Raw genomic sequence first — 15,347 nt, forward strand, 5'->3', positions numbered from 1 at the left:
AGATCTTTCCCCTCTCACCCCAAAGCTATTCCCTTTAGCTCGATTCCATAATTCTGGAGAAAAGTTAGTGCATATTCACCCTATCCATGCCCTTATGATTTTATACACCTCTTGAATATTACCCTCAGCCCTCCAAGTTAGAGTCATAGAGGACTATACACAGAAACAGGCCCTTCAGCCCATCTAGTCCCTGATGAATTGTTATTTTGCCTTGTCCCATTGACATGCACATGGACTATAGACCTCCATACCCTCCTATCTGGGTATCTATCCAAACTCCTTTTAAATGTTGAAATTGATCCACATTCATCACTTCTGCTGGCAGCTTGTTCCATACATGCACCACCTTCTGAGGGAAAAAACTCCCCCTCCAGTTCTTGAGGTCTAGCTCTGATCTGTGACCCAACTTCAGTAGAAAAATGATTGCATTTACCCTATCTATACCCTTCAAATTTTTGTATGCTTCTATGAATCTTTATGGAAAAAAGTCTTAACCTGTTCAACCTTTCCCTGTAACTTAGGTCCTCAACATCTTCGTAAATTTTCTCTATACTCTTTCAATCTTATTGATATCTTTCTTGTAGGTAGGTACCAGATCTAAATTTAGCCTCTTGTACAACTGCAAACTTTGATTTATGAAGGCCAATGTGCCTACTGCTACAGTACCCAGTTTAAGGAATTATGGATCTGTATTTCCCAGTTCCACTGGATGAAGTCCTAGCCTTCAACAAGTCAAAACTGTCACTCAGTTCAACTGAAGTAGCAGCCCCTGAGAATGTGAAGAGGGTAAGGGGTACATGTAGAAGGGGTGGGCGAGGGGTAAGTGTAGCAAAATATGTAGACAGGACCAGGGGGAGGATACGTTATTGGGAAAGTAGCTAAGATTCCAGATAGCATGTGGCAACCACAAAGAAAAGGGAACCTCCGACCACAAGACAATGTGTTCGGCAAAGTATTTTGAGCTATATACCTACTTTGAGTGATTTGCTTGCGTCCATACCCGAGTATTACTCTTGCAGCTATGCTTATTCCGAGTATTTCACGTGCTTAGCTATGCAATAGCCAATCAATTGATGAATTTGAATCGGTAACCATATTTGCGAATGTAGTACCCTGCTTTTGGGTATAAGTATGACCTTCGTAAACCGACAAATTGGGAGTTGGCTACCTTACGCCCGAAGTGCGTGGGGCTGCGAACTCCTCTCTGAATAAAAACCGTCTCAGAGGTAATTTCGTGTCCCTGGTGTTTTTCCTCAACCGAGCAGGTTAATAATTTCAGGTCGACACCCCCAGTCTCCAGTCCAGCTCCAGAACTACTGCCACATTTCAGTATGTGGGCACATGTTGGGGAGTGTAAATGCTATGTCTTGGTGGTGAGAAGGTGAAGCAGAGACAGATTCACTCACTTGTTCACCACAAAGTCCAGGATTTCTGCCGCATGCCCACAGCATTCGTTTTCCATCCTTCCCGATCGGGCATCCCAGATGCGCACAGCCCCGTCGAGGCTTCCCGTGTATATAATCGGTGAGTGCTCCTCCCACAGCAATTGGACAATGCCAGCCTAAAGGATGGGAGAACTGGTCAGTGAGCCTGCACCTCAAGCCCTCGGTCAGAAGCAACATTTCACACATTGATGAATCTTAAACACAAGAGATTCTGAAGATGCTGGAAATCCAGAGTAACCCACACAAAATGATGGAGGAACTCAGCAGGTCAGGCAGGGAGGGGGAAAAATAAGTTGAGTTTTCGGGCCAAGACCCTTCATCAGGATCTTGTTCGATAGAGAAAAAGGATCTAATGCTTTCCAGGCATATATGACAAATAAAGCTCTTCTCAGGCTCCAGGCAGAAACAGGTATTGATTATAACCAACGTTACAATGACAAACTTCATTCCTGATGAAGATGGCAGTTTGTCATCAAAACGTCGGTTATAATCAATACCTGGCTGGAAGCCTGAGAAGTGTTCATTTATCTTGTTGGATAGTGTTAATGGCTACAGAACCAAGGTTGGCAGATGGCAAGATTTGGAGGAACAGAGAGATCTTGGGGTCCACGTCCACTGATCCCTCAAATTTGCCCAACAAGTTGATTAAGAAGGTGTATGGTGTGCTGGCTCATTAGTTGGGGAACAGAGTTCAAGAGCTGCGATGTAATGTTGCAGCTCTATAAAACTCTGGTTAGAATACACTTGGAATATTGTATTCATTTCTGGTCACATCATTATAGGAAGATTTAGAGAAGGTGCAGAGGAGATTTGCCAGGATGCTGCCTGGATTAGAGAGCACGTCTTATAAAGATGGGTTGACCAAGCTTGGGCTTTTCTCTTTGGAGCAAAGGAGGACAAAAGGTGACTTGCTAGAGGTGTACAAGATGATAAGTGTCATAAATTAAGTGGACAGCAGGGAGCTAAATTTTAAGGTGATTGGAGAAAACGGTAAGAGTTTTAGAACACTGCAGCACAGACACAGGCCAGGTAGTCCATGCCAAACTATTAATCCGTAGGAGGTATGTCAGAGGTAAGATTTTACACAAAGTGGTGGGTGTGTGGGACACACTGCTACGTATGGAGGTGTGGTGGTGGAAGCCAGTTAAGAAATTCTTAGATAGGCACATGATGAAAGAAGAATGGAGGGCTATGTGAGAGAGAAGGGTCAGATTGATCTTAGAGTAAGTTAAAAGGTTGGCACCACATTGTGGGCCAGGTAGGTAGGTAGGCAGCCATTGATCCCAGGGGATCATGGGTTTGCGACTCTGGTGGACTGTGTCCTCTCCAGGGCACAAGCCTAGGCGGGAAGGTTTGAAGAACCAACTGTTGCCCATGCAGCAGGTTCCCCCTCTTCATGTCACTGATGTAGTCCAAGGGAAGGGCAAGCACCCAAACAGCTTGGTTCTAGTGTCGTCACAGAGGCTGCCAGAGTGAAGTTGTAAACAACATCAAACTGCCTTAGGGGCCTTGGCTCCAGATTGCTTCCTCGGGATTTACTCCCGAAGCCTTTCCCAAGGGTGGGTATGGCCGCAAGGCAGCGGAAGGTAAAAATCAGAGTTTCCCTTTTCCTAAGCGAGCTGCCACCCAAGGTTGACACGCCCTATCTGCCCGAAGGTGGGCCAAAGGGTCTGTGATCAATTCTATGTCTCATGCAGCCCCTCAGCCTCTGATGTTCCAGAGAAATATTTCCTCTAGAAGTAATGAAGGGTGTTTCTCCTGTGTCCCACAGCTGAAGAGTACGCAGGAGTCCCCGCTCACGTAGACAAAACGCTCACCCGGAATGGAAAGGGCAAACAGTGTCTGAAGAACTCGTTTACCTGAAGTTGCCATTTGTGTCGGAGTGTCTGTGACGGAACATCCCAGATCCCAATGGTGCCGTCCAGATAGCCGACGGCGATCAATGGAAGCCTGCCACAGACAAACAAAGGTACAAAAGTTCAACAAAGATTCTAATGTTGGTTTAAAATATAATCTTAAGTGGGCATCACTAGCAAGGTTAGCATGCTTCACCTGTCCTTGAATCGCTTGGAGAAGATAGTGTTGATCTGCCTTCTGGAATCAGCGCACACCGAGAGAAGTTACCCATTGTCCACCCCACTGCCACTGGGGAGTACATTCTGCATTCCGTCACCGCAGTACCCTGAGAGTGTCAGCATAGTGCAGCACAGTCCAGGCTTTTTGGCCCACAATGTCATGCCAACTTATTAACCTACTCTAAGATCAATCTAACCCTTCCCTCCTACACAGTTCTCTATTTTTCTATCATTCATGTGCCTACTTAAGAGTCTCTTAAACGTCGCCAATGTATCTGCCTTTACCACCACCCCCGACAGCACATTCCATGCCCCCACCATTCTGTGTAAAAATAAAACTTAAACTCCTCCCCATACTTCCCTCCAGTCACCTTAAAATTATGCCCCCTGCCCCCCGTATTAACTCTGGAGAAAAGCCTCTGCTGTCCACTCTACTTATGGCTCTTATCATCTTGCAAACCTCTATTACCTCTCAACATCCTTTCCTCCAAAGAGAAAAGTCTTAGTTCACTCAACCCCTCAACACGTATAGATACATAGTAAATAAGGTTTTCCTGATACCCATGCAGAACATTTCATATTACTGCATTGAGGTAGAAGGGAACAGTAAAAGAATGCAAAAGAAAGTGTTACAGTTACAGAGAAAATATCGTGCCAACAGACAGTAAGGTGCAAGGCCATGAGGTAGATTATGAGGTCAAGAATCCATATTATCATACTACAGGATCATTCAATATTTCCCAGCAGTTCTTGAGCCTAACGGCTTTTGTATCTTCTTGCCCAATGGGAGGGGGAGAAGAGACTTATCGGGGATGGCTGAGGTATTTGATTTTGCTGGCTGCTTTACCAAGGCAGTGAGAACTATAGACAGAGTCCATGGAGGGGAGGCTGGTGTCAGGGAATGATGATAAATACAATATTCAGCACCTCAAGCTGAAACATCAACCTTGCTGTTGCCTTCGCAGATGCAGCTCAGCCCACAATTAGATTTTTATATAATAATTTGAGAGCTCCAGGAGCAGGAATGAGATGGTCTGGGATGTTGTTTCCCTGGATCTCCATCAATTATGGAGGTAACTGCAAAGATTAGCCAACTCTGCTCTTTTTGTTAAAAAAGCTTCAAAAAGGCGAAGCCTCAAGAAGGCAGCATCCATCATTAAGGACCCTCACTATCTAGGACATGCCTTCTTCTCATTACTACCATAAGGGAGCCTGATGAGACACACTCTCAACATTTCAGCAACAGCTTCTTCCCCTCCACCATCAGATTTCTTAATGGTCTGTGAACACTACCACACTTTTTTTGCTCTCTTTTTGAACAATTTATTGTTTTTTAAATATTTCTTTTTGTATTTTATAGGATGTTTTATGTATTGCACTGTACTGCTGCCACAAAACAACAGTATCACGTCAGTTGTAATAAACTTGATTCCGAAGTCTGTTCCAAAATATGGAGTGGTGATTTGTCTGTGAAAGGGTTAATTGTGTTTCCTGCTCTTTGAGAGTTTTCCTCAGTAAACAGTGGGCTGAGTAATGAACTATTGTATATACAGTGTCCGATTTATCTCCTGTGTGAATGGCTGGTCTGTTTACTGTAAAACAAGTTTGGGACGTACAGGCTTGGTTTGGGAAACTATTGGGCAAGGCAGAGAAGTGATTGATTTTCCCAAACTTTCACAGTTGTTCTAGAAGTCCCATGATCCGCCATCTATGGTGCTACATTTGAAAGCTGTAGGCCAAGAAATGGAATTCCACTGTGGAAAGCTCTGATGGTGAATTCCATACAGCCTTATATATGGCTGCCACCAAACAACAGATTTCGCAACATAATAAATCTGATTTTGAATCACCTGATGAACTAGTAGTGAGAACGAGCATTAAGGATGCAAAGGGATTTCGAGGTCCAAGTTCATACCCCCCTGAAAGTGGCTACACAGGTTGATAGAGTGGTTAAGAAGGCATATGGCATGCAGCTTTATAAAACTCTAGCTAGGCCACATCTGGAATATTGCATAAAGTTCTGGTTGCCCCATTACAGGAAGAATGCCAAGCCTTCGTGGAGGGTGCACCAGAGGTTTACCAGGATAAGCGACACACACAAAATGCTGAGGAACTCAGCAGACCAGGCAGCATCTGTGGAAAAGAGTGAACAGTCAACATTTTGGGCCGAGACCCTTCATTAGGACTTTACCAGGATGTTGCCTGGATTAGAGGGCACGTGCTATAATGAGAGGTTGGACAAACGTTTTTTGCACAGAGTGGTGGGTGTCTGGAATGCAGTGCCTGGGGTATATCAGAAGCAGAAATATTGAAGATTTTTAAGCGACGTTAAGATAGGCACATGAATGTGAGGAGAAAAAAATGGACATTGCAGATGCATAAGAGATTAGTTTAATTGGCCATTTGATTACTAATTTAATTGGTTTGGCACAACATTGTGGGCCAAAAAGCCTGTTTCTGTGTATACTATTCTATATTCTATCATCCACCATCTATGGTGCTTAGTTGGAAAGCCTGAGGCTGAGAGAAGGAATCCTCTGAGGAAAGCTGTAAGGAAAGTTCAATAAATTGCGTCACCTACAGTCTAATGATTTGCAAATTTCATGACATAGGCTCAGTGGCCACTACATTAGGCACAGGAGTGGAATCCGGTGTTGTCTTCTGCTGCTGGAGCCCATCCACTTCAAGGTTCGACATGTTGTGCATCTAGAGATGCTCTTCTGCACATCAGTGCTGTAATGCGTGATTGTTAGAGTTACTGTCGGCTTCCTGTCAGCTGGAACTAGTCTGGCCATATCCTCTGATCTCTCTCATTAACAAGGCGTTTTTACCAACAGAACTGCCGCTCACTGGATTTTTTGGGGTTTTTTCTCCCTCTGTAAACTCTAGAGACTGTTGTGCATGAAAATCCCAGGAGATCGGTAGCTTGAGATGTTCAAACCACCCTGTCTGGCACCAACAATCATTTACGACCAAAGCCACTTAGATCACATTTCTTACTCATTTTAATGTTTGGCGACGTTAAAGCAACAACGAAACCTCTTGACCACGTCTGTGCATATGTTTGAGTTGCTGGCACATGATCGGCTGATGAATAAAGTGGCCATTGAGTGTATGACAATAATAATAAATTTGATTCACCTGATGGACTAGTAGTAGGAAAGATCACAATTGAAACTATCGCGTGATTGCAGAATTACCAAATGAAAGGTTGGAAGGTTTTTGATCAATAAGGTTGTCAAAGGTCATAGGGAGAAAGCAAGAGAATGGGGTTGAGAGGGATAATAAAATCAGCCGTGATGGAATGGTGGAGCACACTTGATGGGCTGAATGGCCTAATTCTACTCCTTTGACTTATGCCTTATTAACCAGGTCTTAAGAAAGCAGAGTCATAGTTAATGATTCACATCATTATTGGGCAAGGCAGAAAAGTGATTGATTTCCCCAAACTTCCAGTTGCTCTAGAGGTCCCATCATCCTCCATCAATTCAGTTATTGTCTGGTTGCCATGGACCCTTTTCTCCATGCTTCAAAGAGACTCTAATCCTGTTGAAATACTGAGAACAATACAGAGCATGTGACTTACACATTACAGAATCCCACAGACTCCACAGAATTGGAGGTAGGTTCTGCTTCATCCATTTGTTCTTTCTCTACGTGATCACTTGCGCTGTTTGGAACTGAGAAGACACCAACCACCTGTGAAAGACACAATGAGATGGTGACCACAAAGTTAAAAGTAAAAATATGTACATGTTACCATATGCTATCTTGAGATTAGTTTTCTTAGAGGCAATTACAGGAAAATAAAGAAATACAGTAGAGTTTATGAAAAATTAACTATAAATAACAGACTGATATCAACCAATGTGCAAAGATAAAAAAAGACAAAGTGAGCAAATAATTTTTTAAAAATGTAAATAACCAAGTTGTAGAGCCGTTAGTCCTTAGTGATTCTACAGGTTGTGGAGTCAGATCAGCATTGAGGTGAGTGAAGTTAACCACACTGGTTCAGGAGCCTGCTGGTTGTAGGGACGTAGGTATTGTAACTGCAATGCAACACAGGGAAATGAACAAATCACCCCTGCTTTTCTCCAGCAGCATTTCACGTCCTTGGGGTATTCCAAAGGAAGTTTACAGCAAATAAAATACAGCTCTATAAAACCCAGGTGAGATCACACTTGCAATATTGTGCTCAGTTCTGGGCACCATATAGGAAGGATTCAGAAGCCTTAGAGATGATGCAGAGGAGATTTACCAGGGTGCTGCTATGATCAGACAGCATGTCTTGAGGAAAGGTTGAGCAAGCTAGGGCTTTTGTCTTTTGAGCAAAGGGGAATGAGAGGTGAGGTGTACAAAATGATGAAGAATAGATAGAATGAACAGCCCAGAGCAGAATTGGCTCATATGAGGGGACATAATTTTAAAGAAATGAGAAGGAAGTATAGCGGGGAAGGGATGTCAAGGGCAGTTTTTTTTTTAGAAAGAGAGTATTGCTTGTGTGGTGGTGGAGGCAGGTGCATTTGGGACATTTAAGAGACCACATAGGCACATGGATGAAAGAAAAATGGTGGACTACGTGGGAGTAAAGGGTTAGATCAGGGGTTCCCAACCCTTTTTATGCCATGGACCAATACCAATAAACAAGGGGTCTGTGGACCCCAGGTTGGGCACTCCTGGATTAGATTGATGTTGGACTACATTAAAATATCAGCACAACATAGTGGGCCGAAGGGCCCATACTTCCTATGTTCTATGAAATTTCATTAAAGTGTTCTCAATTCTATTGCAATGCAGGAAATGCCGTCCACAAATTTCTTGCAAGTTCCTAAAAGGCCAATGTGAAAATAATCAGATAAACTAATTATTTTTATTATTAGAACATGTAAGGTTATTGATCCTGTGTACTGGAATGAGTACCCAGCTCCTCTCTGAAAGTGAACCACATATTGCATGTGTGTGCCAAATTTTCCACACTATCTTTAGAGCACAACTCGTAGTGTTGTGAGATGGTGAGGACAGTGCAACAATGCTTATAAAACTTGTACAGTGATTGGATCTTAATCATGAAGGTCATGTTTGACAAATCTTATTGAATTTTTTGAAGAGGTTACTAGGAAAGTTGACAAGGATGTTGTTTATATGGACTTCAGTAAGGCAGTGGATGTTGCTTATATGGACTTCAGTAAGGCCTTTAACAAGGTTCCACTCGGCGGGTTAGTTAGGAAGATTCAATCGTTAGGTATTAATATTGAAGTAGTAAAATGGATTCAACAGTGGCTGGATGGGAGATGCCAGAGAGTAGTGGCAGATAACTGTTTGTCAGGTTGGAGGCCAGTGACTTGTAGTGTGCCTCAGGGATCTGTACTGGGTCCAATGTTGTTTGTCATATACATTAATGATCTGGATGATGGGGTGGTAAACTGGATCAGTAAGTATGCAGATGATACTAAGATAGGTGGCATTGTGGATAATGAAGTAGGTTTTCAAAGCTTGCAGAGAGATTTAGGCCAGTTAGAAGAGCGGGCTGAACGATGGCAGATGGAGTTTAATGCTGATGTGTGAGGTGCTACAGTTTGGTAGGAATAATCCAAATAGGACATAAATGGCTAAATGGTAGGGCATTGAGGAATGCAGTAGAACAGAGTGATCTAGGAATAATGTGCACAGTACCCTGAAGGTGGAATCTCATGTGGATAGAGTGGTGAAGAAAGCTTTTGGTATGCTGGCCTTTATAAATCAGAGCATTGAGTATAGGAGTTGGGATGTAATGTTAAAATTGTACAAGGCATTGGTGAGGCCAAATTTGGAGTACCATGCACAGTTTTGGTCACCAAATTATAGGAAAGATGTCAACAAAATAGAGAGAGTACAGAGGAAATTTACTAGAATGTTACCTGGGTTTCAGCACCTAAGTTACAGAGAAAGGTTGAACAAGCTAGGTCTTTATTCTTTGGAGCATATAAGGTTGAGGGGGTACTTGATAGAGGTATTTAAAATTATGAGGGGGATAGATGGAGTTGATGTGGATAGGCTTTTTCCATCGAGAGTAGAGGAGCTTCAAGCAAGAGGACATGAGTTGAGAGTTAAGGGGCAAAAGTTTAGGGGTAACACGAGGGGGAACTTCTTTAGTGGTAGCTGTGTGGAACGAGCTTCCAGTAGAAGTGGCAGAGGCAGGTTCAATATTGTCATTTAAAAAAAAATTTGATAGGTATATGGACAGGAAAGGAACGGAGGATTATGGGCTGAGTGCAAGTCGGTGGGACTAGGTGAGAGTAAGGGTTCAACACAGACTAGAAGGGCCGAGATGGCCTGTTTCCGTGCTGTAATTGTTATATAGTTATATGAAGGCTACTTGTTCCATGAGGAGTTACCCCCCCCCCACCCAGCCTCATCAATTAAATACTGTGTCTGTGTCTCCTGACTGACACTAGGGTCAATGTGCTGTACCATTTGTTCCATGTTCTAAGCTCAATGCTCAATCAGCAGCCAGCGCCATCTGCTGGTTTCATTCCTGTATTACTTCCTGGACACTAAAGAGCAACTCCTACTGGGCTCAGCTGGTCTGTGTCCACGTTTGGGGTTCAGGTACTCATCTGGGTCTCCCTTCCACCACCTGAGGTATTTATCCAGGCAGCAGCATGCGCAGGGCCCTTAGCGTTGATCAGTCCCAACCATCTAACAATCTCTGACTCCCTGCAGTCAGGCAGGAGGTAGCGAAGCATTAGGACAAGACCCTCAGGCCATGAGCCTACTAAACTCCCTACCACCACCCACAGTCTCATCACCGATGAAGTGCCAGTAGCGTTATACTGTTTACTCTTTAAACTTGTGCCATAAAAGTACTTTATTTGTAATCTGGTTGTGAGTGTGTGTGTGTCTGTGTAAAATATGTACTGTGTTGGGCACCTTGGTGCAGAGGAACGTTGTTATGTTTGGCGGTATCCATGTGTACACAATAAATTGAACTTGAACATCTCATCTTCACTTATAATCTCTATTATTCTATTCAGTTCTCCCTCAGATTCAACCAACTTCACCTCAGATCCAATTTTGCTGATCATCTTAAAGAGATTCACTTCACTTGTCACACATACATCAAAACACCCAGTGAATGCGTCCTTTGAGCCAATGACCAACACAGTCTGAGGATTGTGCTGTGCAACCTGCAAGTATCACCAAAATAACATCTCCACAACTTACTAACCCAAACCTAGCACATGTCCTCTTCTCATTGCTAAAATCAAGAAAGAGGTACAGACACACACTCAATGCTTCAGGAACAGCTTCTACCCCTCCACCATCAGATTACTGAACAGACAATGAACCCATGTACACTACCTCATGAAACCCACATGGCCACAGAAAAAAACATGCCAACACCTTACAGACAGTGGCAGGAAATGAACCCCAACCTTACAGCCAGCTGCACACAATATTCCAAATTCAGCCTCACCAATGTCCTATACAACTTCAACTTAACATCCCAACTCCTGTACTTATACGGATGGGATGCTAATCAAAGTTTTTCATTGTATCTTGCTAAATATAACAATAGTAAACAAATTTTCATCCCCACCACTCTCTATTCAAGAAGTACCACTGATTTCATTCAATGTTATAGTTAGGATCCCCAGGAATGAAATTCCCTAAAGATAAAACAGTTTCAATTTAACCATCCTATCAAACCCATTTATACATTTTAAGGACATCCTTCACATCTTCAACTCTGCCATAATGGTCCCAAGCACGGCTGTAAAAGGAGGATTGATGGGCATGGGGCGAGCAACTCCATCCTGTAAAAACCCAGAGCTACAGAAATGCTAATGGAAGCTCCAAAGATCTAATCCTGGGGGGGATCTTTACCGATGGGCTACACCCAGGGACAACTTGAAAGACTGGCCCAGGACAGAGGACTCTGGGGAGCTGCTGTTGGCAGCCTATGCCCCAGTAGAGGTGATAAGTTTAGAGAAAGTAAAGAATCACACCTTCATTCTACTCAAGTATAAACATCCTTATTAAAATCACGGAACTATGTCATAAAGGAGAACATTCTGTTCTCCAGGATTTTCGGCCTCTTTGAAAAAACACTTTACAATTTAGTCACAGAACATAAAACACAATCACACAGTACTGGCCCTTCAGCCAACAATGTTGGGCAGACCTTTTAACTTACTTTGACCCTTTAACTAACTCCAAGATCCATCTACATCCTTCCTACAAATCCATCCATTTTTCTATCATTCATGTGCCTATCTATATGCTCTTAAATGATCCAAACTCATCTCCCTCCACCACTATTTCTGGCAGGGTATTTCCGAATACCCACCACTCTGTGTAAAAACAACTTACCTCTGACATTCCCCCCATACGTTCCTCCAATCAGCATATAATTATGTCCCTTTGTATTAGCCATTGACTGGGAAAAAAAGACTATGACCATCCATTTGATCTATACCTTGACTGATGTTGTACAACTCTATCAAATCACTCCAAAGAGAAAAGCCCTTTTGTATCTAGCCCCTGGCAGGGTGCTCCAGGCACCCACAACTGTGTAAAGAACTTAACTCTGACATGCTCTCTATACTTCCCTCCAATCACCTTAAAATTATGGCAATCATATTAGTAGATGTTCAGATTAGCAGAATTACCTTCCCCGTGATGGGGTTGAGGAGTCTGGCGGTACAGTCGACAGAGCCTGTCAACACCAGGCTCCCACCGTCATTGGCAGCGATACAGGTCAGAGGCCCCTGGTGACTGTCCTGACCTAGAAACAGAGGAAGAGTATGAGAAACGTGGTTCACCCAGACAACTGATTGCTGGAGGAGGCCAACGTGAGGAGCAGCTCCACCATGATAAAGCAGCAGCAACTCTGATACATAGATCATGTCAATTGGATGCCTAACTCTCCAAGCAAATCCTTTTCTCCCAGTTGAAGGAAGGTAAGCAAGTTCCTGGTGGGCAAAGGAAATGCTTCAAAGATAACATCAGAATCAGCCTGAGGAAATTCAACATTACATCTAAAAACTGCGAAGTCACTGCACTCAATAGATGCACCCAGAGGAAATCCGTTTAGGAGAGATCTGCACTACATGAGAACGACCTCTGCCGTGCTGAAGAGAGCAAGTGGCAGCTGCAAAAGGAGAAAATGAGAAACCAAAAAACCAACCATTAACCACAGCCACCACACTCATATTCACACTGCACCAGAACATGTGGATCCCAGATCGGCCTCTACACCCCCCATCCCCCCCGAGGACCCACCAATCGAAAATCCCTTAGGAGAACATCACACTCGACTCGAGTGATCATGTTACAACTACGGACTGGCACATCTGCCCAAGGAGTGAAGCACAGGAACAGGAGAGGGGAAAGAAATGGAAAAATCTCAGAAATCTATTAGAGACTTACAGCCGCCAAACTTTCAGTTTGGTGAGCGTATCTGTGAACAGTTTTCGTGAACCTCCCGCTCCGACACTAATGCTCATCAGTCTGTGCATAATAACATTCCCTCCTTGCTAATAATCAACACTGGGGCGCCTCAAGGATAAATGCTTATCCACTGCTCTACTATTCCTACACCCATGACTGTTGCAGGCACAGGTCAAACGCTATCTATAAATTCACTGATAACACAAATGTTATTGGTAGAATCGCAGATAGTGACGAGGCAGAGCACAGGAGTGAGACAGATTGGCCGGTTGAGTGGTGCTGTAACAACAATGTTGCATTCAACATCAGTAAGACCAAGAAAATGATTGTGGACTTCAGGAAGGGGAAGTTGGGACACACCTGTCCAGAACAAAGGGTCAGTGAAGGAAAGGCTGAGCAGCTTCAAGTACCTGGAAGATCTATCCTGGGCTCAGCATACTGATGCCATTACAAAGAAGGCATACCAGCCACTATTCTGCAATAGGAGCTTGGGGAGATTTGGCATGCCACCAAAGAACAGCAAAATTCTACGGATGTACTGTGGAGACTGTTCTGACCGGTTGCATCACCACATGGTATGGGGAGGTACTAAAGCACAGGACTGGGAAAAGCTGCAGAAGCTTGTAGACTAAACCATCTCCACCACAGGCACTAACCACCCCACCATTCAGGACATCTTCAAAAGGCATGAAGGATCCTCACCACCTAAGACATGCCCTCTTTCTCATTACTATAATCGGGGGAGAAGGTACCGGAGCCAGAAGATGCACACTCAACATTTTAAGGTAACAAACACAAAATGCCAGCATCTACAAAATCTCATGTTTCTGCTCAATGTTTTAGGAAGGTCTGTCAACCCATGGTGGACATGGACAATAGTTTGCAATTTTTGCACTATTTATTCTATACATTTTTACTGTAATTGACAGTATTTTATGTATTAAACTATTCTGCTATACCTTATTGATAATAAACCTGATTGTTATAGAAATACAAAAATATCAGCATACAATTAGAGGCCTCTAGGATTGGCTTGCCTGAACTTTCCCTTCAAATGCCGTCTCTTACCCAACGCTCCCCACTTTTTCATTTCTACTCTCCCACTGTGAATACAAAATGCTGGAAGAACTGATCAGTTTCAGATTTATTTATCAGCCGAGAGTCAGAGGCTGTGGTTTTTGTTATACAAGGGGGCTAATGCAGAATGGGGCAGGGATTTGTAATGTGACTGAAATGTACACCTGCTTGATACAATATTACATCAAACTCAACATTAAAATTTTCTCACAACCTATGGACTCACTTTCAAAGACCCATCTCATGTTCTCAATATTTATTGCTTAATTATTTATTATTATTATTATTTCCTCCTTTTTGTATTTCCAGTTTGTTGTCTTTTGCACATTGGTTGAACGCTCAAGTTGGTCTGGTTTTTCGTTGATTCTATTGTGGTTATTGTTCTATTATGGATTTATTGAGTATGCCTGCAAGAAAATGAATCTCAGGATTCTATATGTGACATAAATGTATTTTGATAATAAATGTACTTTGAACATTGATCAAGGCAATATATTCCTCTTAAAATCTAACAAATAAATCTAATTAATTCTAACGAAAGGCCTTAAAGCAATAAGTGCTTTAGTTTACAGTTGTTCACAGTGAGGCACCTGAAATGGTGGGAAAGAACCTCCTACCACCCACTCATGCCTCAAATAGTCAGACTCCTCCAATTCCTATTTAGCAATAGGATCTGCTCCTTCCAACCCCCATCAAGCTGGTGAATCCCTCCTCTCCTTCCATCTCTCAACAGTGGGACTCTTCCCCAGTGACACTGAAGGCTAGAAACACAACCACATGCAAACAAGACACTACCGTCTTCGAGGTCAGAGAACACAGGATAGCAAGTCCTATTCAATCCCAATCCAGGGAGATATGGACATCGGTGAGCTCGATTCTACTGCATTACCTTTGAAAACGTGAAGTGGTGTTCCTTGCTTCAAATCCCAAACCTTCACAGTTCCATCTTCATAACCAACAACCGCTCGTTTACCTGTAGGCACAGTGTGAGGTTACACAAAGGACAGGACAAGTAAGAGTGCAATTACCCTGTGTGTGAATCTGCTACCATCTGCTAGAATCCCACCTAAAGCACATACAGATAGGACATAGGTGCTCCCACTGTGGCCTCCTGTATATCTGTGAGACCCAATGGAGACTGGGAGACCACTTCACGATCACTTATGCTCCATCGATCAGAAGAAGCGGGATCTCCCAGTGGCCACCCAATGTAATACCACTTCCCATTCTGATACGTCAGTCCGTGGCCTCCTCTACTGTTGCGATGAGGCCACACTCAGGTTGTCCTCGTTGTTCACGGGAATGGTACCGGAGGATT

General features: G+C 43.3%; 1 protein-coding gene across 1 annotated transcript in view; it reads right to left on the reverse strand.

Annotated features, from left to right (window-relative positions):
• Window positions 1-15,347, reverse strand: part of aamp (angio-associated, migratory cell protein) — a 52,419-nt gene that overhangs the window by 21,615 nt on the left and 15,457 nt on the right. The window contains exons 6-10 of the mRNA XM_059967520.1: window positions 14,919-15,002; window positions 12,172-12,287; window positions 7,107-7,219; window positions 3,305-3,395; window positions 1,407-1,561 (exon numbers count right to left, since the gene is read on the reverse strand). Coding sequence (XP_059823503.1) covers window positions 1,407-1,561; window positions 3,305-3,395; window positions 7,107-7,219; window positions 12,172-12,287; window positions 14,919-15,002 — 559 coding nt within the window. The remainder of the gene's footprint in view (window positions 1-1,406; window positions 1,562-3,304; window positions 3,396-7,106; window positions 7,220-12,171; window positions 12,288-14,918; window positions 15,003-15,347) is intronic.

The sequence above is a fragment of the Hypanus sabinus genome, chromosome 4 (genome assembly GCF_030144855.1).
Source record: "Hypanus sabinus isolate sHypSab1 chromosome 4, sHypSab1.hap1, whole genome shotgun sequence".
Taxonomy (NCBI): domain Eukaryota; kingdom Metazoa; phylum Chordata; class Chondrichthyes; order Myliobatiformes; family Dasyatidae; genus Hypanus; species Hypanus sabinus.